The sequence below is a fragment of the Erythranthe guttata genome, chromosome 14 (genome assembly GCF_056151865.1).
Source record: "Erythranthe guttata isolate IM_541 chromosome 14, IM_541, whole genome shotgun sequence".
Classification (NCBI taxonomy): Eukaryota; Viridiplantae; Streptophyta; class Magnoliopsida; order Lamiales; family Phrymaceae; genus Erythranthe; species Erythranthe guttata.
Window position 1 is genome coordinate 20,536,198 of NC_142546.1, and position 25,492 is coordinate 20,561,689.

General features: G+C 34.8%; 5 protein-coding genes and 2 non-coding genes across 7 annotated transcripts; 5 read left to right on the top strand and 2 right to left on the bottom strand.

Moving 5' to 3' along the window:
* The first annotated feature begins 1,455 nt into the window (after nucleotides 1-1,455).
* LOC105950171 (uncharacterized) lies at nucleotides 1,456-3,696 on the top strand. Its single transcript, XM_012973494.2, has 2 exons — nucleotides 1,456-2,455; nucleotides 3,350-3,696. The coding sequence occupies exon 1, from the start codon at nucleotides 1,523-1,525 to the stop codon at nucleotides 2,429-2,431; it is 909 nt and encodes a 302-aa protein (XP_012828948.1). The 5' UTR covers nucleotides 1,456-1,522; the 3' UTR covers nucleotides 2,432-2,455; nucleotides 3,350-3,696.
* Nucleotides 3,697-4,819: 1,123 nt separating this feature from the next.
* Nucleotides 4,820-4,892, top strand: TRNAA-AGC (transfer RNA alanine (anticodon AGC)). The gene has a single exon. It is a non-coding gene; the product is annotated as a tRNA-Ala (tRNA).
* Nucleotides 4,893-5,000: 108 nt separating this feature from the next.
* On the top strand, nucleotides 5,001-5,073 carry TRNAA-AGC (transfer RNA alanine (anticodon AGC)). The gene has a single exon. It is a non-coding gene; the product is annotated as a tRNA-Ala (tRNA).
* Nucleotides 5,074-5,146: 73 nt separating this feature from the next.
* Nucleotides 5,147-8,414, top strand: THFS (10-formyltetrahydrofolate synthetase). Its single transcript, XM_012973492.2, has 5 exons — nucleotides 5,147-5,537; nucleotides 5,668-5,817; nucleotides 5,893-7,068; nucleotides 7,231-7,377; nucleotides 7,902-8,414. The coding sequence occupies exons 1-5, from the start codon at nucleotides 5,259-5,261 to the stop codon at nucleotides 8,175-8,177; spliced, it is 2,028 nt and encodes a 675-aa protein (XP_012828946.2). The 5' UTR covers nucleotides 5,147-5,258; the 3' UTR covers nucleotides 8,178-8,414.
* Nucleotides 8,415-9,126: 712 nt separating this feature from the next.
* Nucleotides 9,127-11,355, top strand: LOC105950170 (protein trichome birefringence-like 1). Its single transcript, XM_012973493.2, has 5 exons — nucleotides 9,127-9,825; nucleotides 9,928-10,120; nucleotides 10,206-10,399; nucleotides 10,510-10,668; nucleotides 10,783-11,355. The coding sequence occupies exons 1-5, from the start codon at nucleotides 9,266-9,268 to the stop codon at nucleotides 11,132-11,134; spliced, it is 1,458 nt and encodes a 485-aa protein (XP_012828947.2). The 5' UTR covers nucleotides 9,127-9,265; the 3' UTR covers nucleotides 11,135-11,355.
* Nucleotides 11,356-11,540: 185 nt separating this feature from the next.
* On the bottom strand, nucleotides 11,541-14,003 carry LOC105950128 (peroxidase A2). Its single transcript, XM_012973445.2, has 4 exons — nucleotides 13,761-14,003; nucleotides 13,240-13,431; nucleotides 12,948-13,113; nucleotides 11,541-12,090 (listed from the first exon to the last, which is right to left on the bottom strand). Exons 1-4 carry the CDS (start codon nucleotides 13,977-13,979, stop codon nucleotides 11,678-11,680), a joined length of 990 nt encoding a protein of 329 aa, XP_012828899.2. The 5' UTR covers nucleotides 13,980-14,003; the 3' UTR covers nucleotides 11,541-11,677.
* Nucleotides 14,004-14,955: 952 nt separating this feature from the next.
* On the bottom strand, nucleotides 14,956-17,632 carry LOC105950172 (peroxidase A2). The gene is made up of 4 exons (XM_012973495.2): nucleotides 17,345-17,632; nucleotides 16,627-16,818; nucleotides 16,343-16,508; nucleotides 14,956-15,539 (listed from the first exon to the last, which is right to left on the bottom strand). The coding sequence occupies exons 1-4, from the start codon at nucleotides 17,564-17,566 to the stop codon at nucleotides 15,127-15,129; spliced, it is 993 nt and encodes a 330-aa protein (XP_012828949.2). The 5' UTR covers nucleotides 17,567-17,632; the 3' UTR covers nucleotides 14,956-15,126.
* Nucleotides 17,633-25,492: the final 7,860 nt, after the last annotated feature.

Genomic DNA, 25,492 nt, shown 5'->3' on the forward strand with positions numbered 1-25,492 from the left:
CTTTTATAGAATCTTATTTGTTGTGACCCATTTTCACGCAAAAAATTTGAGAGAAACTTACCAAGTATACCGTGTTGGCAAAATGATGATGATTATCAAATTTGAAATGAAGCAAGACTAATATCTAACAGAGCACGTTAAATTTACACCTATAACGAGCATATTTAGAAACTATAAAATGCAATTTGTCTTGTATATGTGTTAACAAATCTATAGACTCCTAATATGTTTCTCTCGTTTCACGTATAAATTGTGATCGATGCACATCTATATTCGAGATGGAATAGGAAAAATACCCACGTAAACAGTTTTGGCATAATAAATATTATTATCAAATTTGAAACGAAGAAAGATGGATACCTAACTGAGCGCGTTAAATTGTCACCCTTAACGCCCGGCCATATTTAGAAATTTATCAAATCCTATCTGTCTTGTATACGTGTAAAAACTATATAGTCTCCTAGGTGTCTCGCCCATTTCACATATAAATTGTGATGCATGTACAACTAAATTCGAGATAGAGTGGGAAAAATACCCACATACACCATTTTGGCAAAATAAGTATTGTTATCAAATTTGAAACGAAGCAAGACAGATACCTAATGGAGAGCGCGTTAAATTGTCACCTCTAATGACCATATTTAGAAATTTATCAAATCCTGTATGTCTTGTACACGTGTTAAAAACTGTATAGGCTCCTATTTGTCTCGTCCGTCTCACATATAAATTGTGATACATGTACAGCTAAATTCGAGATGGAACAGGAAAAATACCCAACTATATCGTTTTGGCAAAATAAGTAATATTATGAAATTTGAAACGAAACAAAACGGATACCTAACGGAGCGCGCGTTAAATCGTCACCCCTAACGGCCATATTTAGAAATTTATAAAATCCTATATGTCTAGTACACGTGTTAAAAACTATATATGCTCTTATCTGTCTAACTCGTTTCATGCATAAACTATGATACATGTACCAGCTAAATTCGAGATGGAACGGAAAAATACCCGAATATACCATTTTGGCAAACTAAGTATTATTTTCAAATCTGAAACGAAGCAAGACGGATCCCTAACGGAGCGCGTCTAACGACCATATTTAGAAATTTTATCAAATCCTATCTGTCTTTTACACGTGTTAAAAACTCCACCGTCTCCTATCTGTCAGGCCCGTTTCATGCATAAACTGTGATACATGTACCAGCTAAATTCGAGATGGAACGAAAAAATACCCAGCTATACCGTTTTGGCAAAATAAATATTATTATCAAATCTGAAACGAAGCTAGACGGATACCTAACAGAGTACGAATTGACTTATCCACTAAATTTCAAAGGAAAAAATTAAAAAAAAAAAAAAAAAAAAAGAAAAAAGAAAAAAAAAAAAGCAAAAGAACAAAAAAAAAAAAAAAAAAAAAAGAAGCAAAATTTATGCTATGTGGCTAGTATATATACGAGTTATAAGTTGAAGAAAATTACTAGACACGCGGGTTTAGAAGTCACCGCGGGGGAACGAAGCAATGACGTCACTAACGACGGAGCCCCCCACCCTCCGTTCAATTCCGTCAGTCGACGCCACCGCATCCTCCTCCTCCTCCTCCGCCGCCGTCGCGGTCGCCGCCCCCTCACACCGCCGATCATACAGATGCTACAACTGCAACCACTCCTTCCACATAACCCGCACCGCCACCGCATCCGCCTCTCCGCCTTCCTCTTTCCGCTGCCCTCGATGCTATCACCGCCACCTAATCCCTAACCACACCATTTCTCCGCCGCCGCCGTCGATACCTCCTCCCCCTCGTCCGCCGACTTCCGATTTCCCCCCTGGCCCAAACTTCTACATTTATGAGACCTCCGATGATTCCGACTCCGGCGACGACTCCGATTCCGAGAGTTCCCTCCTATCATTTGCAACCCCCAATTCCCATCAATCTACACCTGCTTTGAAATCGTTCGTTCGCTCGCTGCCGATTAAAATATTTCCCCCAAATTCAGACCGGTCTCTTCAATCGTGCTCAATTTGCATGGAGGATTTCCAGATAGATCCAGGTACTTTTGTAACAGTCAATAAATTGCCGTGCGAGCACTTTTTCCATAGGGATTGTATTGTTGAATGGCTTCAAAGGAGCAACACTTGCCCCTTGTGCCGGCACAAATTGCCAGCCGAATCCGCGCCGAAAAAGAAGGCGATTGACCCATGGGCGCACCGCTGGGAGGTGGATCGTGATGTACTTTTGCTTCTGGATAGAACTCCGGTTAGAGAGCCGAGGTTGAGGAGGGTTAATGGGGAGGCCAATCTGATTTCAATTGCTACTGCATCGGGCTCCAGTAGACGAGGCTCGAGTGATAATGGTGGGGAAGTTAGTGGTAGGGGTGTCGATGAAATGCGTGACGAAGATGGCGATATCTTGATGGTCGACGCCGCTTGACGCAGCATCGGTTTTGATCTTTTGGTATGTTATGAATTATGTGTGAGGGAGTTTATAGTATATATCTGCCTTTCCGATTCGTTTCATGATATAATTGTTTTGCTGAAGTTATTTATTGAATTTGATATTGCTTAAGGTAATTGCAGAATGTGTTTATTGTATTTGTGTTGTCTGTGTTCAACTTGATTGGCCAATCATCATGAATTTGGTAATATATGTTTGTACGGAGCATGTGAACTATGAAAAGTCGAAACTTTTCTACCGCTAATTTGTCGACAGGGTAAATTTGTTTCTGCTGATGTATGAGTCGACGTAATAATGTACTAAAATTTAGTTTCTTTTTATGCTTATTCAGTCGGCGTATTGTTATTATTAGCGGTTTGATCCTTTCCGTCACTTTTTTTTTTTTTTTTTTTCAAATTGACGCACTTAAACAAGCATTCATTGTTTCGTGACGTCTAAATTTCCAGTTTCTTGTTGTAGTCAGAACACCATCAGATCGAAATAGGATAATGGATTGTTCTCTACAACATGGTACACAGTAAGATCTTCATGGGATTGAATTTATTTTTTGGGATTTCAGTCTAGGTTTTTATTTAAGTAATTAAGTAATTGAGTTTGATATTTTGTTCTTTATCGAGATTTGCTACTTGTGTTCCCATTTGGAATTTGATTGAAGTTATAAAGTGCGTAAAGCAAGAGTTTTTTAAAATTTGATTGTCAAATGCTCGGCTCAAGTTTCGCAGTGTTGTACATACTCGATCATTAGTCGCTGTTGGTTCTAGACTTCTACATATAGTTCTTACAATTGATTGCTATTTTGAAGCACAAAGTATTTCATTTTGACTGTCCTTTATGCATTGAACTGGCTATTTATCAAGCTGATCGTATTTTTCGTTTTTCTTAATTGCCTTACAGGTTGATGTAAAGTCGCTCTTCTGATTATCTTGGAGTTGATTTATGCTAGGAGCTTAGAATAGTGGACCCAAAACCCGATGCCTGTATGAAGAAATTTATATTCCTTTTTTTTTTTTTTTTTTTTATTTTCGTGTACAGTGTCTTTTGCAAATGAAGCAACAAACAATGGAACGGTTTTATCTGATATTCTGAACTGGATCGGAGCGTCAGAATATGAAGGAATGAAGAAAAACCGTGTAAATTAGTATGTTTTTTTGAGTCAAGGATTCGATCACAGATTGTGCTCATGTATTATTATCGAAAACCATTAGTGTTTTGAATTGAAGGAAAGAAGAGAGCATTCTTCACATTCTTGTGGTCCATTTTGCCCTTGTAGATACTTGCCCCAATTTCGCTTGGGGATAAAAAAAGCAAGATGCATGCTCTGGTATTTATTTCGATTCTCGTGTTGTGTTTCTGGTGCCGGGGGCGCTCTTTCTCCCTCGTATTTATGGCAGTGAATGAGTGTGGATCTATTGTATGAGCTATTTCACCTGAAATGATGCCATGCTAATGGATATGCACCTGAATTATTCAACTCTTAAAATTTTCAAAGTTGTTTTTGACCATTTTTATACTTGTAAAATCTTTTTTACTTTTTAATATTTCAAAAATATCCTCGCATGATTTGTGATCGTTCTCTGTTCGTTGGGTTTATGACGTAAGCGTGATGTTAACCTGGTTCTCCTTGCGTCAGCCTCCAACTCCGCCGGAATCTCGGTCTACCACCGGGGTCCAGCTTCATTAAGGTTTTTGACCTAATTACCTTCTCATATGGGTCTACCGTATTTAATGGGATATTAGGTTACAAAAACATCAGCTCGCCTAAAACTCCGACCCTAGGTCATACCATAGCACCTTATGGCTTAACCTCACGTCAATTTGAAACCTTATATGCCGAAAGTGTTATAAACTAGCACACAAATAAAACAATCTTAAAAGACACACTACTTAACCTTAATTCCATGTGAAGTCTTCCTTTCGTTTGTACTTTTTAGGTGCATGGAATTAGGCCAAACTAAAATTATTTAATGTTCTTTACTCGTTTGTCCAAATGAATTGCATACTTGCTCTAAAAGATGTAGTTTTACTTGATTGGCCAAATAAAATTATTTAATGTTCTTTACCCTTAAATTTCATTCACTAGAACATCAAATAAAACCAGCAGAGACACAAATAGTTATCTTCAACAAATAAGCTTTTCACTTCTTCTTCCAAGGGTTTCTTGAAAAATGGCCAGCTTGGAAGCATAAACGAATCCTTTTATTTTATTTTTTATTTTTTTTCAATTTGAATAAAATGCAACGACACATAACTTTTGGCTCCAACAACATATTTAACAGTGAGGGCAGCATTATTGTGGCAATTGGAAATTCTTTCAACTGGAATGCATAAAATCAAATATTTTTTAATGAAATGAATTGGCATGATGGGGATGTAGCTCAGATGGTAGAGCGCTCGCTTAGCATGCGAGAGGCACGGGGATCGATACCCCGCATCTCCACTTTTCTTCTTCGTCTGCGTTAAATAGTAGTAATTTTTTTCATATTTGTTAAATAGTTTTTTGTCTGCATTTAGACACATAATACATTAGTAAACGTACCGTCGTCAAGGGGATGTAGCTCAGATGGTAGAGCGCTCGCTTAGCATGCGAGAGGTACGGGGATCGATACCCCGCATCTCCATAAATTTCTAAACGTATGTGTTAATTATTTTTTATTTTGTTTTTGCTGTTAAAAATAATTTTTTTGCCTACACGTGGCAGATAAACATTCGCCAACAGTCCACCCCACGTGCGACCCCAACAGTGGAGACACACATCCCGAGCTCCACTCACTAGATAAGAGACAATCTGCAGAAAATTTCTCCCATGTTTCTTCGCTCAATTTCTTCTCATCTAACATCCAACATTTCCCACCTAATTCCGTGCCCCGATCGAAATCTACAAAAATCACCCCACACCAACGGAAGAAATCATCCCAGATTACCCGAAATGGGGAAAACATTGAGGAAACTCGAGGTTTCATCGCCGGTGCCGGCCGACATAGACATTGCCAATTCGGTGGCGCCGCTCCACATCTCCGACATCGCCCAGGAGCTCGATCTCGCCCCTCAGCATTACGATCTCTACGGCAAATACAAAGCTAAGGTAACATTAGAAAATCTCACTCTTCCGATTGGTTTTTTTTCCCCCCATTTTTTAGGGCATTTTTGGTTCATGTAGATTGTATATATGGATTTCCGATGTTTGGGTTTCGATTTTGTTTTGAGGTATCCAGGTTCTGTTGTCAGTGATTGATGAGCTTAAAGGTAAAGAAGATGGGTACTACGTGGTGGTCGGAGGTATTACTCCCACCCCCCTCGGAGAAGGCAAATCCACCACCACCGTCGGTCTCTGTCAAGCTTTGGGAGCTTTTCTTGACAAAAAGGTATTCAATCAAACTTGATTTGCCCTTCTTTCTTCTGATAATTTATCATCTGTTTTTTTTTTCGATTTTCCGTAGGTAGTCACGTGCCTCCGGCAGCCATCACAGGGGCCCACATTCGGAATCAAAGGCGGTGCCGCCGGTGGAGGCTACAGCCAAGTGATCCCGATGGACGAATTCAACCTCCACCTCACCGGAGACATCCACGCAATCACTGCCGCCAACAACCTCCTCGCCGCTGCCATCGACACAAGAATCTTCCATGAGTCAACCCAATCCGACAAAGCCCTCTTCAACCGCCTGTGCCCGCCGAACAAAGAAGGCAAAAGAACCTTCAATGAAGTCATGCTCGGCCGTCTACAAAAACTCGGCATCTCAAAATCTAACCCCGAAGACCTAACACCAACCGAAGCAAAGCAGTTCGCCAGGCTGGACATAAACCCCGATTCCATCACGTGGAGGAGAGTCATGGACGTTAATGACCGGTTCTTGAGAAAAATATCGATTGGACAAGGGCCCGAAGAAAAGGGCATGGTTAGAGAAACGGGGTTCGATATTTCGGTAGCTAGTGAAATCATGGCGGTTTTAGCCCTCACGACCTCCTTACCTGATATGCGGGCCCGCCTTGGAAAGATGGTGGTCGGAAATAGTAGGGGTGGCGACCCCATCACCGCCGATGACCTTGGAGTCGGTGGCGCACTGGCGGTGTTGATGAAAGACGCTATTAACCCTACTCTAATGCAGACTCTTGAGGGCACGCCCGTACTTGTACACGCGGGCCCCTTTGCGAATATCGCGCACGGCAACTCTTCGATAGTTGCGGACAAAATTGCCCTCAAGCTTGTGGGCCCCGGTGGGTTTGTGGTGACCGAGGCGGGGTTCGGTGCGGATATTGGGACTGAGAAGTTTATGAATATAAAGTGTAGGTACAGCGGATTGAAGCCTCAGTGTGCGGTGATTGTGGCTACTATTCGGGCCTTGAAGATGCACGGTGGCGGGCCCGATGTTGTGGCTGGGAGGCCGCTGGACCGAGCCTACGTGACGGAGAATGTGGCTCTTGTTGAAGCGGGGTGCATTAATTTGGCGAGGCATATTAAGAACACGAAGGCTTATGGTGTTAATGTTGTGGTGGCGGTTAATATGTTTTCGACGGATTCTGAAGCGGAGCTCAATGCTGTGAGAACTGCGGCTTTGTCGGCGGGGGCTTTTGATGCTGTTATTTGTACTCATCATGCACATGGCGGGAAAGGCGCGGTTAGTTTCATCATTCTGAAAACAATTATTTTAGCTAGCATTTTTTAGCTGACTAACTAATTTACTATTTTATCTAGCATTTACTTTTCGTGGAACGGAATTTTAACGGGGTTTTGTCGTACCTTGAATTTATATTTATTTTGGTTTTTTTTCGATTCTCAGGTGGATCTTGGAATTGCGGTTCAAAAGGCGTGTGAAAGTGTTACACAACCTTTGACGTTTTTATATCCTTTAGATATAAGTATCAAAGAGAAAATAGAGGCAATAGCAAAGTCGTATGGTGCAAGTGGGGTCGAGTATTCCGAACAGGTACATGTTTAGCTTTTTAGTTGTTTCTTCTTGAGTTTGGAAGTGTCATTTCGTAATTTTTATCTGCATAAACCCTCCTATTTTACGTTCTTTTTACGATTTTATTGGATTTAGTACCCCTGTGTTATAAGGAATTGCTAAAAAAACTCCTATTTTTATAAGTATTTTCCAAAAAAAAAAAACCCTACGATGCATTTGTTTTAGCACAAACCCCCTTAACACAGGGAGTTTTTTTGAAAATTAGAGAAAATGCAGGGGTGCTAAATGCAATAAACCCTTCTTTTTAGATCACTGTCCGCGCAGGGGTGCTCCATGCGTTTATTTGCTCTTGAGTTTCGATCTTAGGAACTTTTATGGTAATAAAAATAACGTAGTGAGTTTTTGTGATAATTAGAATAAGTGCAGAGATGTCGAACGCAAGAAACCCCTCATGTGAATAGATTATCGCACACGATCCATCTAAACGCAGTTGTCGACTTTTTTTTTCGTTTAATTTGTTATATTTGGTTTTTTGGATGAGGTAGGCGGAGAAGCAGATAGAGATGTACAGCAAACAAGGATTTTCGGGCCTGCCAATCTGCATGGCAAAGACGCAGTACTCGTTCTCACACAATGCTTCGGAGAAGGGTGCTCCTAGTGGTTTTGTCCTGCCGATAAGAGATGTGAGAGGAAGCATTGGCGCTGGATTTATTTACCCTTTAGTTGGGACGATGAGTACAATGCCTGGCTTGCCCACTAGGCCTTGCTTTTACGACATTGATATCGACACTGAAACTGGACGAGTTATCGGTCTTTCTTGAAGAAGATGTTCGATTTTTGGGATTGCATTTTTTTTTTTTGTATGCTTTGGTGTTTTGTGATTCAATGAAGATGGACTATGGGTCAATAAGAGTTCCTCCATTCCATAGGTTGTATTTTTGTGATGTTTTTTTTTTCTTTTTTTTTTCTTCCTCTCTTGTTAGTATGTTGAATAATCTAGAATTTGCGGATTGAAGATATAGCGTCATCGTCATCGTCATCGTTCTTTGGAATCGAAATATCTGCAAGATCTTTTTAAATGTTAATATATAAGATGCTTTATTGAAGGGACCCTTTGAAGCATCTAAATTGGTAAGTGGTAAGAGTCTTACCGTAAGACCATATTAAATTAAAAATCAAAATTTACAATAACTTACTAAATATAAAACATGAAATTACTAATATAGGCTCCATTCCCATTTCCAAAGAAAGAGAGAGGTGGAACCGAGCCACATTGCCACCTCTACCCATTGCCTTGAACACCGATTACAACAAATAAGGTTTTTGCAATTTTTGTTAATATTAATTGTAAAAGAAAATATCGGAAATTTATACTAGAATCTATGTTGTTAAAATAATCGTTCCAAGTCGCATTGAGCTAGTAGTTGTAGAAATATGTCGAATAATCGATGATTTAGAGTTAGAATTGACGAATGTGTTGAAGAGATGAGAGGAAGCATTGGAAGCTGGATTTATATATCCTTTAGTTGGGACAATGATCAAAACAATGCCTAGATTGCCACAGAGCGACATTGATATCGATGCCGATTCTGGACGAGTTATTGGTCTTTCCTGAAGAAGATGTTCGTTTTTTTTTTTTTTTTCTTTTTTTTTTTAAAATTCTTTAAATTTATTATTATTATTATTTAAAAAAAAAAATATTTAGTCAATTGTCTTTCTACTTCTAACATGTAGTATTATTACATATTTGAAATTCCTACATACGTGTGTCCCCTCTGAAATTCAAATTAAAATCTACCAACAATCAGATTCTCCCAATTAGGGCATTTCCTCCATTACCAACCAACAATAAAACCGCAACAATGGCGGCAAACAACATCAACAACAGCAAATCGCAATCGCAATCGCAATGGAGCTGAAGAACGCCCTTTTCTCGCCCAATTCCATAATCCGGACACCAACTTTTCGGACAAAGGGATCCATCACATTCGCATATTCCTTCGCCTTCATCTTCCTCGCCTGCACAATCATCTTCCTCTTCGGAAACTCCCACGTTCATCAATCTTCTTCTCAGTGGTTAAAAAACGTCATCAAAAACAGGTCGCAACTCTCTTCCTATTTCCCGCACCATAATCATTTATCACAGCAGAATCTTTCCAGGGCAAAAGATTCCGTTTTTAACCCGGAATTAAACCAATCTCGTGTTTCTTCAAACGGTTCGAGAAATTCGACTTTGTCCGAAGGGAAATCGACGGCGGCGAAGAAGAAGAAGAAGAAAAAAAGATGGGTTGAATTGATGAGCAAATGTGATGTGTTTGATGGGAAATGGGTGAGAGATAATTCTCCCCCCTTTTACGAACCGGGTTCTTGCCCTTTCATCGACGAATCGTTTAACTGCTATTTGAACGGAAGACCCGATACCGGTTACGAGAAGTTGCGTTGGCAGCCGAATCATTGCAATGTGCCTAGGTGGTGATAAAGATTCCGTTTTTTTTATTTTTTTTTTGTTGTTTTGAAAAAAAATGTACTTGTGATTGAATTTGTGTTTTGGAAATGTCGAAAAATTGGCAGATTCGACGGTGGCAAGATGCTTCGGTTCTTGAAAGGGAAGCGGATAGTTTACGTGGGCGATTCTTTGAACAGAAACATGTACGAATCGATGGTTTGTTTGTTGCGGAATTCGGTTAAGGATAAGAGCAGAGTGTTTGAGGCTTCTGGTAAACAGGAATTCAAGAAAGAAGGGACTTACTCCTTCCTATTCCCGGTATATATACATATATGTACACTTGCGTTTTTTTTTCGGGTTTTTCGTTTTGGGTTCTTCTTTAAAAACTTTATTTTGGATGTAGGATTATAATGTTTCGGTGGAATATATTCGATCAGCTTTTCTAGTCCAAGAATGGGAAATGCCAATAGAAAACGGTTCGACTAAAGAAACACTTCGGCTCGACCGTGTTGAAAAATCGTACGATTTGTATAAAGATGCTGACGTGCTTGTATTCAACACCGGGAACTGGTGGACCCATGAGAAAACATCCGAAGGGTATTTTTATTTTCTCGTCGATTTTTTTTTTCTTAATTCTTCGTAAATCTTGTTAAGAATGAACTGAAATAATTGATATATAGAGTACTATGATTGTATCTATCTTGTAGGAAAGGATACTATCAAGAAGGCGACCATGTTCACGAAAAACTCGACGTTGTCGAAGCATTCGATAAGGCAATGTCCACTTGGGCAAGATGGGTCGAATCCAACGTAGATCCGAAGAAAACCCGTGTTTTTTTCCGAGGTTATTCCTTCTCTCATTTCAGGTAATTAAATAATAAAAAAAAACTAAATAAAACATCATAGGCTAAACAAATTATGTTCTATGTTAGTTAATATGTTAGTTAATATGTTTGTCTACTTTCCCTCGTAAATCGCAGTAAAGGAGAGTGGAATTCCGGTGGACGATGTGATAGTAGAGAGCCGATCAAGGATGCGAAGGATCTGTTGAGTATAGAAGAATTGAGTCCTCCGATACCGCAAATGCTCGATAAGTCGATGGAGAAGCTAAAGTCACCCGTGGTTTACCTAAACGTTACGCGAATGACAAACTATAGAAGCGATGCGCACCCTTCGGTTTATAGAAAGCCGAACGCGACGGTCCAGGAGAAACGCTTGTTCGAAACTCACCAAGATTGTAGCCATTGGTGCCTACCTGGCGTCCCCGACACTTGGAACCAACTGTTGTTTGCTCAACTCGTGTTGAGCCAAAGGCAAACGCAACAAACTTAGATACCTAGTATCGTGTTTTTTTTTTTTTTTTTTTTTTTTTTCCGGACATAGATGTAATATAGTTGTTTCTGATTTATTGAAAGGCGTGTATTAATTCTAAGTTGCCTTTTTTTTTGTATAGATATTAGACAATGTACAATGAGCTGATACCACTTGTAGAACCTCAGACGCAGTTAATTATAATCTCAAGAACATTAGTTACAGTTATTTTATTGGCGCAATTTAAGAGGGTGTTTGGCTAAGCTTATTTTAAACAACTTATAAGCTCTTACGTCTGATAAGATATTTTAAGAGCTGATAAGTTGTTATATCTTATTTTTGGGATTAATTTTTAGAGTGTTTGAATAATGACATTATTTCTTGTTTTTACTCATTCTTTTGAATATAATCTTCAGACATATTTAAATTTACACATCACAACTTTCATCAAACAAAAACTTAAAATTACAATTTATTTAAATTAAACAGTTACAACTTGCAAAAAAAATTCGAAAAAAAGTAGGAAAAAAAAAAAGACGAAGCACACTATTTTCAAATAATTAATTAATTAACCCTCTTGCAATCAGCTCGGATCTCTCCCTGAGTCCCGGTGAGCGTGCCAATGTTGCCCATTTTAATCATGGACCGGACGAAAGCATCGAAAAACTCGGTTTCGCTATCACCGAACCGGTTGACAACAGCAACTGTATCGGCTCCAGTTGAAGAGAACAATAGTTGATCGGTCTGAAGAAGGCCTTTCCCGCTCTGCAGATTTTCAAAGTATTCGTTGTCGAATACGTCGGGCGTTGACTGGTCAAGATTTTCTAAGGTGGTTGGGGCGCCGTTTTGAGGGCACGTTTGGCGCAACCTTTCCAGGTAAGTAGGTTCTATGGTTTGGTCGGGCCCACCGGAGTTGGCGAAGTTGTAGAGCCTGTGGCTGAATGTGTTGCATTTTGCACGCCCAAATGTATGAGCACCTGAGATTACAATATATATACTATTAGATCTCGTTTGGTTGTCAAGATATGATTAGCCAATATAAGATAAAATAATCTAATGAAAAAACATAAAAGTCAAGATAAACAATGATAAAATAATATTTGCGACTTTGACTCAAAAAGTCATTGACTTGTTATTTAGTTAATCATATATAGTTAATCTTTCCAACCAAACTACCGTAGCATATAAGAAAAAATGTGTAGCGTATGAAGGTGAAGAATGGTAATAGTGGAGTTTCAGAATTTCTCCGAATTAAATCGAAAACTTTTGAATTTAGAAACCTATTTCTTTAATCCCGATTTTCGATATTCCTGAAATATTTTGCATCTCGGAATTGGGATTATTTATACAATTTTGATTTATGATTTGATTTTAATTTTAAAAACTAATTCAAACTCCTCTCTCTCTTTTTTTTTGGGAAATTATATTTATAATATGACTATAATATATTAACTTATATTAAGAGGATAAATTGGAGCATAATTTCCGAATTCAACTGATTCTGATTCGCGAAATTCTGACTTTGCAACAAAAAAATTTCATTCCGATTTCCAAATGAAAAAAATTTGGAAGTGAATCGGGATTAGTATTTTACTTATAAGACAAATCGATGAAAAAAAAGAACGTCCAGTGCAAGTTTGAGTTGCACCATATAGTAAAAATATTTATTCAAAATCTTGAATTTAGATTTGTGTTTTGTCATGATTAATATTCATCTTGTAATATAAGGCCTTGTTTGGCTGACAAAATACGATTAGTCAAAAATTAAAATTGAAATGAAAATCAATTATTTTATTGGACTCCGAGACGTCTAACAAACGAGGCCTAAGTATACCTGATAGAGCGACCAAGTCAGTAGAGTCGAGACCCTTGGCGCTGAAATTGGATTTAAGTTCGTTAAGGTTCGCCAAAGGGCTTGGAAGTTCCGTATTTGCCCCTGCTCTATTTGCTGTTCTTCCATCCCTTCTTCCTAGTGGTACTAAATATGATGGCCCCCCTACCTAATTAATTCATTATAACACCATATTTTAAATTAATTAACTTGAAAATTACAATTAATAGTTGCTAATTTATAAGTAATTATGTGCATGAAACAAAGATTAATTAATTAATTTGTATGTACTTACCAAGTTAACTGAAATTTGAGAAGCGATTGCCAAAATATCTGCACACGAGACCACACCTGGGCACACACTCTCCAAGGCTGTTTTTATGTTATCTACTAAACTGAATCCGTCGACAGAACCAGCGTTCGGGAACGCATCTTTTTCGCTGAGTATGCCGTCTGCATTGTCTAGCAAAAGCGAGCCATCGCAGCCCTAACGAATGAACACAAACAAATTAGTACTTAACACATTCAAATATATAACTTAAAGCCAATTATTTCAAGAGAAACAATTGGAAAAACAAAAGCTGATTTTATAAATACATAAAAACAGATTATGAGTCAATAAAAAAAAAAGAAAAAAGCTCAGAAGCTATTTCTAAAAGCTTCTGCAAATACCACCTCTATATATATATATATATATATATATATATATATATAGAGAGAGAGAGAGAGAGAGAGAGAGAGAGAGAGAGAGAGAGAGAGAGAGAGAGAGAGAGAGAGAGAGAGAGAGAGAGAGAGAGAGAGAGAGAGAGAATTTACATTGACGAAACAATCATGGAAGTGAAGGCGAATAAGTTTGGGGGCAGACCGAACATCAACCCGTTGAGCCTGTTCGATGACATTAAGAACCACGCTCGATATATTAGGGCACGTGGTAGCGTAGAATGTGGTGCTCAACTGAGCGTTACATCCTTTTCCGAACCCAACTACGAATATCAGCACGAGAAAAGTTGCTATTGGCACTCTCAACACAGACATGGTGGAATAATATAGTGAATTAGCAGTATATAGTGTATATATTTTTCTTCTCTCTCTCTTTTTTTCTATGCAATTGTGGCTGAGTTTAGGTTAATTTATAGTGACAATTAATTGTAGGAGAGGAGAAAACGTCTATGCATGAAAACTTCTTCTTTATTCACTGCAATTACTATATTTAATTACATCAACTGGACTCAATCTTCAATCATATAATTAATGATTTATTATTATTAATTTTTATTTAATATACCTAATCCACACATATAATATCCTTAATCCACCAATTAGACAATGAATGAATAGTTTTCTTGATATAGATGTATATTTATTTGTTGATCGGATTGGACCTCTTCGGCCAACGTAACTTGGAATTATTCAACTTCTCCAAAAAAAATAATTAAATAAAACTTGGAATTAATCCACCAATTTGACAATGAATGAACAATTTAACTTTTTTTATGCTTTTTTGGTAATTTAAATTTAACAACTAATTATTATTTTAACTTGTGTAATTTATTTTTTTAATACAATTCAATTATCATAAATTTAAATTTTCTTCCGTTTTTCAACGTTGTTTCGTGCATCCCACGGTGGCGTATAAACAGAAGAATGAATCAATTTCATTTATTTTATTTATTTTTGACTAAAATTTGAAGACCCTTAATTTTTCGTCAGCAAATAATAAGTTGCAGGGTGCAAATTGTGGCAAATTTGAGGAACTATATATAATTCAATTCTTAGACAAATAAATGAAAGACTCAAGTGTTGATATTTTTTTTTTTTTAACAACCAATTAAAGTTTAACCAATCCATGGTTTGACCTCTTGAGCACGTATCTCCAATAAATAGAGTGGTGATATTCAATACTTAATTCGAATAATAAATTTTCAACTTTATCTATATATTATATTTGATATTTTATTATTCTTAATGTTTGTTATTAGACTATTTATTATTATATATTTTCTATGAATTATAAATAATAAAACATACTTACAACATATTTAAATTTCCACATCACAACTTTCATCAAACAATAACTCAAAATTACAATTTATTTAAATTAAACTTACAACTTGCAAAACGTAGGAAAAAAAAAAAAAAAAGACGAAGCACACTATTTTTAAATAAATAATTAATTAATTAATTAATTAACCGTCTTGCAATCAGCTCGGATCTCTCCCTGAGTTCCGGTGAGCGGGGCAATGTTGCCCATTTTAATAATGGACCGGACGAAAGCATCGAAAAACTCGGTTTCGCTATCACCGAACCGGTCAACAATAGCAACTGTATCGGATCCAGTAGAAGAGAACAATAGTTGATCGGTCTGAAGAAGGCCTTTCCCGCTCTGCAGATTTTCAAAGTATTCGTTGTCGAATTCGTCGGGCGTTGACTGGTCAAGATTTTCTAAGGTGGTTCCGGCGCCGTTTTGAGGGCACGTTTGTCGCAACGTTTCCAGGTAAGTAGGTTCTATGGTTTGGTCGGGCCCACCGGAGTTGGCGAAGTTGTAGAGCCTGTGGCTGAATGTGTTGCATTTTGCACGCCCAAATGTATGAGCACCTGAGATTACAATATATATACTATTAGATCTCGTTTGGTTGTCAAGATATGATTAGCCAATATAAGATAAAATAATCTAATGAAAAAACCCAATTGTATTATTGATTGGTGGGATAAAACTGTCTAAAAAACAAGATAAACAATGATAAATAATATTTGCGAGTTGACTCGGAAAATTGGTTGAGTTTCAGAATTTCTCCGTTTTAAATCCAAAACTTTTTGAATTAGAAACCTATTTTTTTTAATCCCGATTTTCGATATTCCTGAAATATTTTGCATCTCGGAATTGGGATTATTTATACAATTTTGATTTATGATTCGATTTTAATTTTAAAAAATAATTCAATTTGTTTTGGGAAATTATATTTATAGTATGAATATAATATATTAATTTATATTAAGAGGATAAATCGGAGCATAATTTCCGAATTCAACTGATTCCGATTCGCGAAATTCTGACTTTGCAACAAAAAAATTTCATTCCGATTTCCAAAATGAAAAAAAAAAAATGGATTAGTATTTTACTTATAAGACGAATATGAGGAACAAAAATAACGTCTAGTGCAAGTCTGAGTTGCACCATATAGTAAAAATATGTATTCAAAATCTTGAATTTGGATTTGTGTTTTTTCATGATTAATATTTCATCTTGTAATATAAGGCCTCGTTTGTTTGACAAAATAAGATTAAATAATCTAATAATTTTATTGGACTAGGAGACGTCTAACAAAAAATATGCCTATGATAACATTATTTTAGTTAATAATGGGTAATCATCCCAACCAAACGAGGCGTAAGTATACCTGATAGAGCGACCAAGTCGGTAGAGTCGAGACCCTTGGCGCTGAAATTGGATCGGAGTTCATCAAGGTTGGCAAAAGGGCTTGGAAGTTCCGTATTTGCCCCTGCTCTGTTTGCTGTTCTGCCATCCCTTCTTCCTAGTGGTACTGAATATGATGGACCTCCTACCTAATTAATTAATTATAAAACCATATTTCAAATTAATTAACTTGAAAATAATTAATAGTTACTAATTTATAAGTACTTATGCGCATGAAACAAAGATTAATTATTTGTATGTAGTTACCAAGTTAACTGAAATTTGAGAAGCTAGTGCCAAAATATCTGCACACGAGACCACACCTGGGCACACACTCTCCAAGGCTGTTTTCATGTTATCTACTATACCGAATCCGTCGACAGAACCAGCATTCGGGAACGCGTCTTTTTCGCTGAGTATGCCGTCTGCATTGTCTAGCAAAAGCGATCCATCGCAGCCCTGACGAATGAACACAAACAAATTAGTACTTAACACATTCAAATATATAACCACCGGAATATACATCCTGAGATTTCGGAGACAATATTAACTAATTGTCTATTGTTATTGTTTATTAACACTAATTTTTATAAATTTCGATATGTACGTATCGGGAACAATAAGGTGGTGTTTGCAAAAAGCTTATTCAAAAACCGAATTAAGTTAGTGACTGTTTGCAAGTATGCAAGAAAATTAACTTAAATAGATAAACCGGTGGTCTAGTGGCCGGGTGTTTTTAACAAAAATAGCTTAAAGCCAATTATTTTCAAGAGAAACAAAAGAAAAAGCAAAAGCTGATTTTATAAACACCTAAAAACAAATTATGAGCAAAAAAAAAAAAGTTCAGAAGCTGTTTCTAAAAGCTTTTGCAACCACCACCGGAACATATATATATATTTGTGGCTCTTCTAGATTTTAACACATGCATGCCGATCCCTAATAACCCTAGAAAAAAAGAGGGAAAAAATAGAGATGGAAAATTTACATCGACGAAGCAATCATGGAAATGAAGGCGAATAAGTTTAGGGGCAGCCCGAACATCAGCCCGTTGAGCCTGTTGGATGACATTAAGAACCACGCTCGATATATTAGGGCACGTGGTAGCGTAGAATGTGGTGCTCAACTGAGCGTTGCATCCTTTTTCGAACACAGTTACGAATATCAGCACGAGAAAAGTTGCTATTGTCACTCTCATCAACACAGACATGATGGTGGAATAATATAGTTAATTAGCAGTATAGTGTATATATTTTTCTTCTTGCTTTTTGTTTCTTCATAAGTGTTGCTGAGTTTATGTTAATTTATAGTGCCAATTAATTAATTAGTTGTTGGAGAGGAGAAAACGTCTATGCATGAAAACTTCTTCTTTATTCACTGCAAGTACTATATTCAATTATATCAACTGGACTGCATTTTCAATCATATAATTAATGATTTACCACACATATAATATCCTTAATCCAGCATTAATTAAATAATGAATGAATAATTTTCTTGATATAGATGTATATTTATTTGTTGATCGGATTGGACTTATTCGGCCAACGTGACTTGGAATTATTCAAGTTCTCCAAAAAAATTAAATAAATAAAACTTGGAATCAATCCACCACTTAGATAATGAATGAATAATTTAACTTTTTGATGCGATTTCGGTAATTTAAATTTAACAGCTAAGTAATTTATACATTTGTGTAAATTTTTTTTAATACAATTTAATTATCATATATTTAAATTTTCTTCCTTTTTGCAACGCTACCCCGTGCATCCCACGGTGGCGTATAAACAGAAGAATTAATCAATTTCATTTGGTTTTGACTAAAATTTGAAGACCCTTATTTTTTCCTTGGCAAATAATAAGTTGCGGGGTCCAAACTGTGGCAAATTTGACGAAACATATATTCAACTCTTAGATGGTGTTTGTAAAAGCTTATTTAAAAATAGAAGTTAGTGATTGTGAGTTAAATTGGAATTAAGTGTTTATTTCTAAAAGTTGGGGGTGTTTGTTAATTAGCTGGAAAATAAACTAATTAATTAGAAAAAATAGATACATGAATGCTTTTAAAATTATAGCTTAAAACAGTTTTTTTTAAGAGAAGCAGAAGCAAAAACTTGTTTTGCAAACACCTAAAAACAGATTATATGCACAAAAAAACCCATAATCTATTTCTAAAACCATTCGCAAACACCACATAATTAGACCAAGTGTTGAATTAATCTTATCATGATGTTGTTTTGTAAATCTTTTTTCTATGGTGTAGGATCTCATATGTGTATTATATCATTCAATTCTAAAATGGGAAAAAATCTTAAATTTTACCAACAACTATATATTATATATCTCCAATACTTGAGATGCTTTTAGAAATTAAGTTGGTTTGACGTGGAAAACAAATAATTAACTTTTCTTGTAAAGTTTAATGAACTAAAGTTATAATTAAACTAATATTTATTATAATTAACCAAAGTTCAATGCACGTGACAAGAGATTTGTCAAAATAGATGGCTCATGTAAGTATATTAATTATATCTATTGTGTGAAAATTTATACTTTATGCATGGCTGTCTTTTATCTCCAATTTTTATTAGATTCCCAAAATTAAACATACATTGTCATATTCAATAAAAAAAAAAGACTCAATCCAAGTTCTAGAACTAGAAAATTCCACGTAATTAACTTTGTTAAAGACTCGGGCCCGGCCCGAAACTCTATCTTGCTCAATTAATGTTGAAAATAAGCCAATACAATGAAATAAGGTGAGAACTAATTAGCATATGATCCATTATTAATTCATTGAATAAATTCAACAATTAAGGCCTAGCGTTCCGAGCAAGTTAGGATGTGCTAATTGACCCAGGTTTGAATCCCTTTGCTTACGGTCGCTAGGTCGAGTTTATCACACATGATTAGTCTAATGTGGTTTACGTCTTTCGTATGGTTTGCAAACTATTATACAAGAGTCTAAGTTTACCCAGTGCAACTATATGATTGGCTGCGGATTCCTTCATCATCAAATATAAAATAAAAAAAAATCAACAATTTATCCGCAACACTCAAATATTGGTTCTTCGAGTGATTTGTACCGTGTTATTTCGAATCGCTTAGAAATATTATATGTTTACTAATACTAACAAAAATTCACTAAGATGTATTTTTTAAGCCAACAATCCCTAAATGATGATTTTTTTGAAATAGTTTGGTGAAGAAAATTTAATCAAGGTGGGGTTTGCTACTAAAAATAATGTAAGAACTTTTTTTTAATAATTAGAGTAAACAAACAATAAGAGTGCCAAATGCCATAACTTTGTTAGAAATAATAAAATTGTTTTATTATTATTTTAATATTTTACCAAGTTTTTAGTTCTCTACCAGTTATTAATATTTATCTATTTAAAAAAAAAACATTTAATCACATGATCATGCTAATTATTTAAAGCCAATTTTTTTTTTTTTTTATATAAACATATATAGTTTAATTTTATATCACATATTAGAGAACAAATAATTAATTACTAATCCCAAATTAAATTTTATTAGATAGACCCCATTACAATTCACTACAAGAAAAATCACCTGTGGTAACGATGAAATTGGTCGCCAAATGGCAATTTTTCGTCACCTTAACGTCTTGTAACGACGTAATTGGTTACCTTTCTTTGTCGTGTAAAGCTCGACGCTAGAAGTTTAGGTAACGATTTCTTATTATTCGTTACTAATACATTGGTAACGAAATTAAATTTAGTTACAATAGCATATTAGTTGTAACAAATACGGTCCTCGCTATATATTTTTAGTCGTTACGAAAGTCTGAATTCGTTACCAATAATCAGTTTCATGAAATTTAAAATATAATAATGTCTTGGTTACAAAAACTTCTTATGACAATGATATACTCACCAATACTTTTTTTTTCCGATATTATTTTTAATTTTTTTTGTAAAATAAAAAAATGAATTGAGAATTTTCTGACAACAAGAATATTCATTCAAAATAATTATGTAAGATAATATAACATTAAAAAAATTATATCGATTATAAACACCAAACATTTCATTGTAGATACATGCTTCAAAGATACATCAGGACTCAAAAACAATTAAGAAGTAGCAAAATGTTCTAAATAGTATCCTTAGTGATGCATGATTGATCAAAATACAAGCTAACTTTCAAAACTTTACACTGGACCATTCTTTGTTGTATTAACACCAAAAACCTGCAAATATAAGCATTATTTAAATTTTATTAGACATTTAAGCATAAAACCAGTAAAAAAACATTAGAAAAACAAAACTATAAGGTTGTATGAAAAAAAATTGGAAGAAGATACCTATTTCCAAAGTCAAATTTTAAGCACACATTTCTGGAAAAAAATTCCTTAAGTCATATCATCTCCTGTTCAAGCATGTAATAAGAGTAATCAAACAAATTAATTATCAATAAAGATTACAAGAAGAAGACAAAAATGCTCAGATCAAACATATGCCCAAAAATAATCACACATAAACATATTATACAACACCAAATTAAAGGAATATGGAACCAAATTTTATCACAGTTCTAATCAACTTGTATTTTATCAAAATTCAGCACACTAACATAAAATAAAATTAAAATATGAAAATGATAGCAACAAACATGTATAACTTACAAAGTTTGTCTTGATTGCTTGAACTATTTTGTTGCAATAAACGCAATAGCATTTGCTTCAACTCGTCTTGCCCTTCCCTTAGGCCTTGTATTTCATCATCTTGCTTTTTGCAACGGTCATCATAGTTTTGAATTAGTGCTTCTTGCGTTTGAATCAATTCTTGTTGGGATTTAATACGACAAGTAGCATCTTTCAATTCATCTTCAGTAACACTCAACTTTTCTTGAACTGTCTCCAATTGTGAAGATTCACATGTTGACCTCTTCGAACATTTAGACGGCACAACTCCATACCCTAAGCCTTTCTCATATCTAGATCGTTTACCAAGTACCTTATTTACAATTTCCCGCTCAGAAGTGATACTTTCATTTTGATTTAGTCCATTCCTCATATTTTCCATTTCAACCTGTGAGCGTTTAACAAAGTCAAGTCCATAATTCATGTTTAGATATATAAATATGTATCAATTAAAATGACATTTGTGCACAATCCAACATACATGTACATCTGCAGCCTTCTCATTCACAAAAGTACCATTTCTCTTATGAGTCATGGCAAAATTATCCACGTAGATTTGATTTTCCTTTCAAATTAGAAAAATAAAATATAAGAACCAACATTACCAAACTAAACAAATATCAATCAAAATCAATCAATATATTACCATTTGCAATAGCCGTGTATGAAATGATTTTGAACCTGAAGTATGAGTATACGGTAGAAGTTTCCTATTACTTTCATTAGCTTTAGACCTTTTCTGCATTTCCATATGAAAAAGTAAAAGTTAAAATCTTACTAAAAGTTTTAACACAATTTACAAAATGATATTTATATATCAAACCAATTGTAATAATACCTTGAAATTTTCAGTTTCATAGTAATCACACAAAGTACGCCATTTTCGAAGTTCTATCCAATCAAACGGACTACAAGCCTTGGGATCTTTTTCTTCTTCAATCATACGTTTATAAGCTCCTGATAATCGACCTTTCCAATGCGTATAACTTTTTTGGAACATCTCCTCCATATAACTTTGAACTACTGGATTATTTCCCCATCCTTTAATATTAAACCATGTCTAAAATTGGTGGACAAGAGTAACTATCAAAATAAAGAAATTTATTTCATATCTATGACAAAGTACAAATGTAGAAAACCATTATACTTACATCTAATCCAGCATAAATAGGTAGCTTTTCGTGTTCTGCAAGGTCACTCCAGTTACTCATACAGTCAAGTTCAGGACTGTACCTAACCACAACTCCAATTCCAGTTGCTAAGTGATTAGCAAATTGACGTGGCTTTTTAAAACCTTCAGGAAACTCAATTTCTAATAATTGTCCTTTCTAATCACAAATAAAAGAATATATATAATTATAATTAGGTACATGTAACAAAAAAGAGAAATGTATATCAAACAATAGACACTAACATTTTCAGTAATTGCTTTCTCTATTGATTTTCCTGTAGTTGCTCCGCGGCCTCTTTTCTTTGTGGAAACTGATACTTATTCATAGAAATACAAATATCTAATAAATAGATGATAAAGTTAAGTATTATTAGAAAAATGCATAAAATTACCAGTTGAGTTTTCAGGGATTGATAAAGAACTTTCACTTTCGTATCCTTGTGTATCCTCATGAAGATGGGGAGACGTAGATGAAGTTGGCACACGAGATGACGGGATTTCAGATCGTGAATTTGCCGACACAAATGGAAGTTCTTGGGCGACTGAAGATGCTTCTACATTTGCATCTTTACTCCTCCTAGTTAAAATGCGACGCGGTATTATATTATTAGGTGGCATTTAACTGCACAATTAAATAATCAATTAAGTTAGCAAATAAAGAATAATACGTAAAACACAATTCGCGCTTGAAAATTTTAGAAATGGTTCCACGCAATTAATTTAAATTCTCTCTCAGGTTCTGTTAGTAAAAGTCTCAAAGAATCTGTATATGTGAAGAATTTATTTAATGTTTCAAACATGTACAATTTATTCTCAACTTTTAACAATTAAAAAATGAAGCCACAACCAGGGAAAATAAAACTAAAGGATTTCATGAAATTGATTTATATACCTCATATGAGAAAGGGTTTCCAATTCTTCAATAACTATTTCGACCCCTTTGGCAATCGTAATATGAATTATAAGTTGTAATAGTCAGCAGGATTCAAGCACTATATAATCTTAGTGCATTTGTACCATTAAACTACAATCATATGTAAATTAGATGTTATTCCAAAAAAAGTTAATCCAGTGGACAAAAAAATCAAGATAGGACTTAAACTTCATCCCATATCATCGCTGCGAAATACTCAGGATTTATGTACCTTGAATTGTCGTTCTCTATTGGCTCAGCCGCCTTTGCTAGAAAAATCAAGTGAACTCGCGAGGTGTGCGGTGGCGGTAGGAAGAGTGACGAATCTGTGACGGTGGTGAAAATTGAAAACCCTATCTTCGTCTTTGTCTGTTCATTTGATTCTTTGTCTTCTCCGCTCGAATAATCCAGAGAAGTATAAAGAAGAGGCGCTAATTTTGCCGCCCAGAATTTTGGGACTCTTTTAGTCCAAATTTTAACCTAAAGTTACATTTATTTAACTAAAGGTGTTTCTACCACTACGGTACTTATTAAAATAATTGATGTTTTTAACATGCATCAGATATATTTTCAGCAAAAAAATCAAACATAAAAAAAAATATATATTAATAAAATAAAAAATTAATAAAATAACGTAGTATATAAAGCTTTTTAAATTTAAATTAATCTTTTAATGATTTGATTATTAATTTAAATCAAGGATAATTGTTCAATACTCTTTAACCATAATAATCAAAATTTGTTCCTTTTATTTTTGAGGGAAAAAAATATACATATTCATATATATATATATATATATATATATATATATATATATATATATATATATATATATATATATATATATATATATATATATATATATATATATATATATATATATATATATATATATATATATATATATATATATATATATTGTTATGACTAAAAATATAAATAAATAATATATTTTTTTAATTTTTACTTGTATTTTCTTTCTTATTTTTATTATATATTAATTATATTTATAATCAAAAGTATTTAAAAATTGGAACCTTTTGTGAGCACAATATTGCTGTCACTAAAGATTATTTTCTTTTGTGACAACTTGATACTAAAGGTAACGAATACTATTGTTTGTCACCATAAAGAAACCTTTTGGTAACAACAGTAAATCTCTTGTAACGAAGTAATCAAGTTGTCACCGAAAAAGGCATTTCTCATAACGAATTATTTCTTTTTGTAATAACTAATCCCAGTCGTTACCCAAAACTGAATGTTTCGCGACAATACTTAAAGTTTGTTACAGTAAATGAGTTATTGTAACCAAAACTTGGTTTATTATACCGAATCCGTCGACAGAACCGGCATTCGGGAACGCGTCTTTTTCGCTGAGTATGCCGTCTGCATTGTCTAGCAAAAGCGATCCATCGCAGCCCTGACGAATGAACACAAACAAATTAGTACTTAACACATTCAAATATATAACCACCGGAATATACATCCTGAGATTTCGGAGACAATATTAACTAATTGTCTATTGTTATTGTTTATTAACACTAATTTTTATAAATTTCGATATGTACGTATCGGGAACAATAAGGTGGTGTTTGCAAAAAGCTTATTCAAAAACCGAATTAAGTTAGTGACTGTTTGCAAGTATGCAAGAAAATTAACTTAAATAGATAAACCGGTGGTCTAGTGGCCGGGTGCTTTTAACAAAAATAGCTTAAAGCCAATTATTTTCAAGAGAAACAAAAGGAAAAGCAAAAGCCGATTTTATAAACACCTAAAAACAAATTATGAGCAAAAAAAAAAAAAAGAGGCTCTTCTAGATTTTAACACATGCATGCCGATCCCTAATAACCCTAGAAAAAAAGAGGGGAAAAATAGAGATGGAAAATTTACATCGACGAAGCAATCATGGAAATGAAGGCGAATAAGTTTAGGGGCAGCCCGAACAACAGCCCGTTGAGCCTGTTGGATGACATTGAGAACCACGCTCGATATATTAGGGCACGTGGTAGCGTAGAATGTGGTGCTCAACTGAGCGTTACATCCTTTTTCGAACACAGTTACGAATATCAGCACGAGAAAAGTTGCTATTGGCACTCTCAACACAGACATGGTGGAATAATATAGTTAATTATTTGCAGTATAGTGTATGTATTTTTCTTCTCTCTTTTTTGTTTCTATGTAATTGTGGCTGAGTTTAGGTTAATTTATAGTGACAATTAATTAGTTGTTGGAGAGGAGAAAACGTCTATGCATGAAAACTTCTTCTTTATTCACTGCAAGTACTATATTCAATTATATCAACTGGACTGCATTTTCAATCATATAATTAATGATTTACCACACATATAATATCCTTAATCCAGCAATTAAATAATGAATGAAT

Bases quoted from the DNA above. Each gene is read 5' to 3' on its own strand.
- LOC105950171 (XM_012973494.2), top strand. From the start codon at position 1,523: ATGACGTCACTAACGACGGAGCCCCCCACCCTCCGTTCAATTCCGTCA.
- THFS (XM_012973492.2), top strand. From the start codon at position 5,259: ATGTTTCTTCGCTCAATTTCTTCTCATCTAACATCCAACATTTCCCAC. The intron at 5,818-5,892 runs GTATTCAATCAA...GATTTTCCGTAG, and splicing joins GAGCTTTTCTTGACAAAAAG to GTAGTCACGTGCCTCCGGCA. The intron at 7,378-7,901 runs GTACATGTTTAG...TGGATGAGGTAG, and splicing joins GGGTCGAGTATTCCGAACAG to GCGGAGAAGCAGATAGAGAT.
- LOC105950170 (XM_012973493.2), top strand. From the start codon at position 9,266: ATGGAGCTGAAGAACGCCCTTTTCTCGCCCAATTCCATAATCCGGACA. The intron at 10,400-10,509 runs GTATTTTTATTT...TCTATCTTGTAG, and splicing joins CATGAGAAAACATCCGAAGG to GAAAGGATACTATCAAGAAG. The intron at 10,669-10,782 runs GTAATTAAATAA...CGTAAATCGCAG, and splicing joins TATTCCTTCTCTCATTTCAG to TAAAGGAGAGTGGAATTCCG.
- LOC105950128 (XM_012973445.2), bottom strand. From the start codon at position 13,979: ATGTCTGTGTTGAGAGTGCCAATAGCAACTTTTCTCGTGCTGATATTC. The intron at 13,114-13,239 runs GTAAGTACATAC...TGAATTAATTAG, and splicing joins CTCAAATTTCAGTTAACTTG to GTAGGGGGGCCATCATATTT. The intron at 12,091-12,947 runs GTATACTTAGGC...TTGTAATCTCAG, and splicing joins TGACTTGGTCGCTCTATCAG to GTGCTCATACATTTGGGCGT.
- LOC105950172 (XM_012973495.2), bottom strand. From the start codon at position 17,566: ATGTCTGTGTTGATGAGAGTGACAATAGCAACTTTTCTCGTGCTGATA. The intron at 16,819-17,344 runs GTAAATTTTCCA...TTCATTCGTCAG, and splicing joins TCCATGATTGCTTCGTCGAT to GGCTGCGATGGATCGCTTTT. The intron at 16,509-16,626 runs GTAACTACATAC...TTAATTAATTAG, and splicing joins CTCAAATTTCAGTTAACTTG to GTAGGAGGTCCATCATATTC.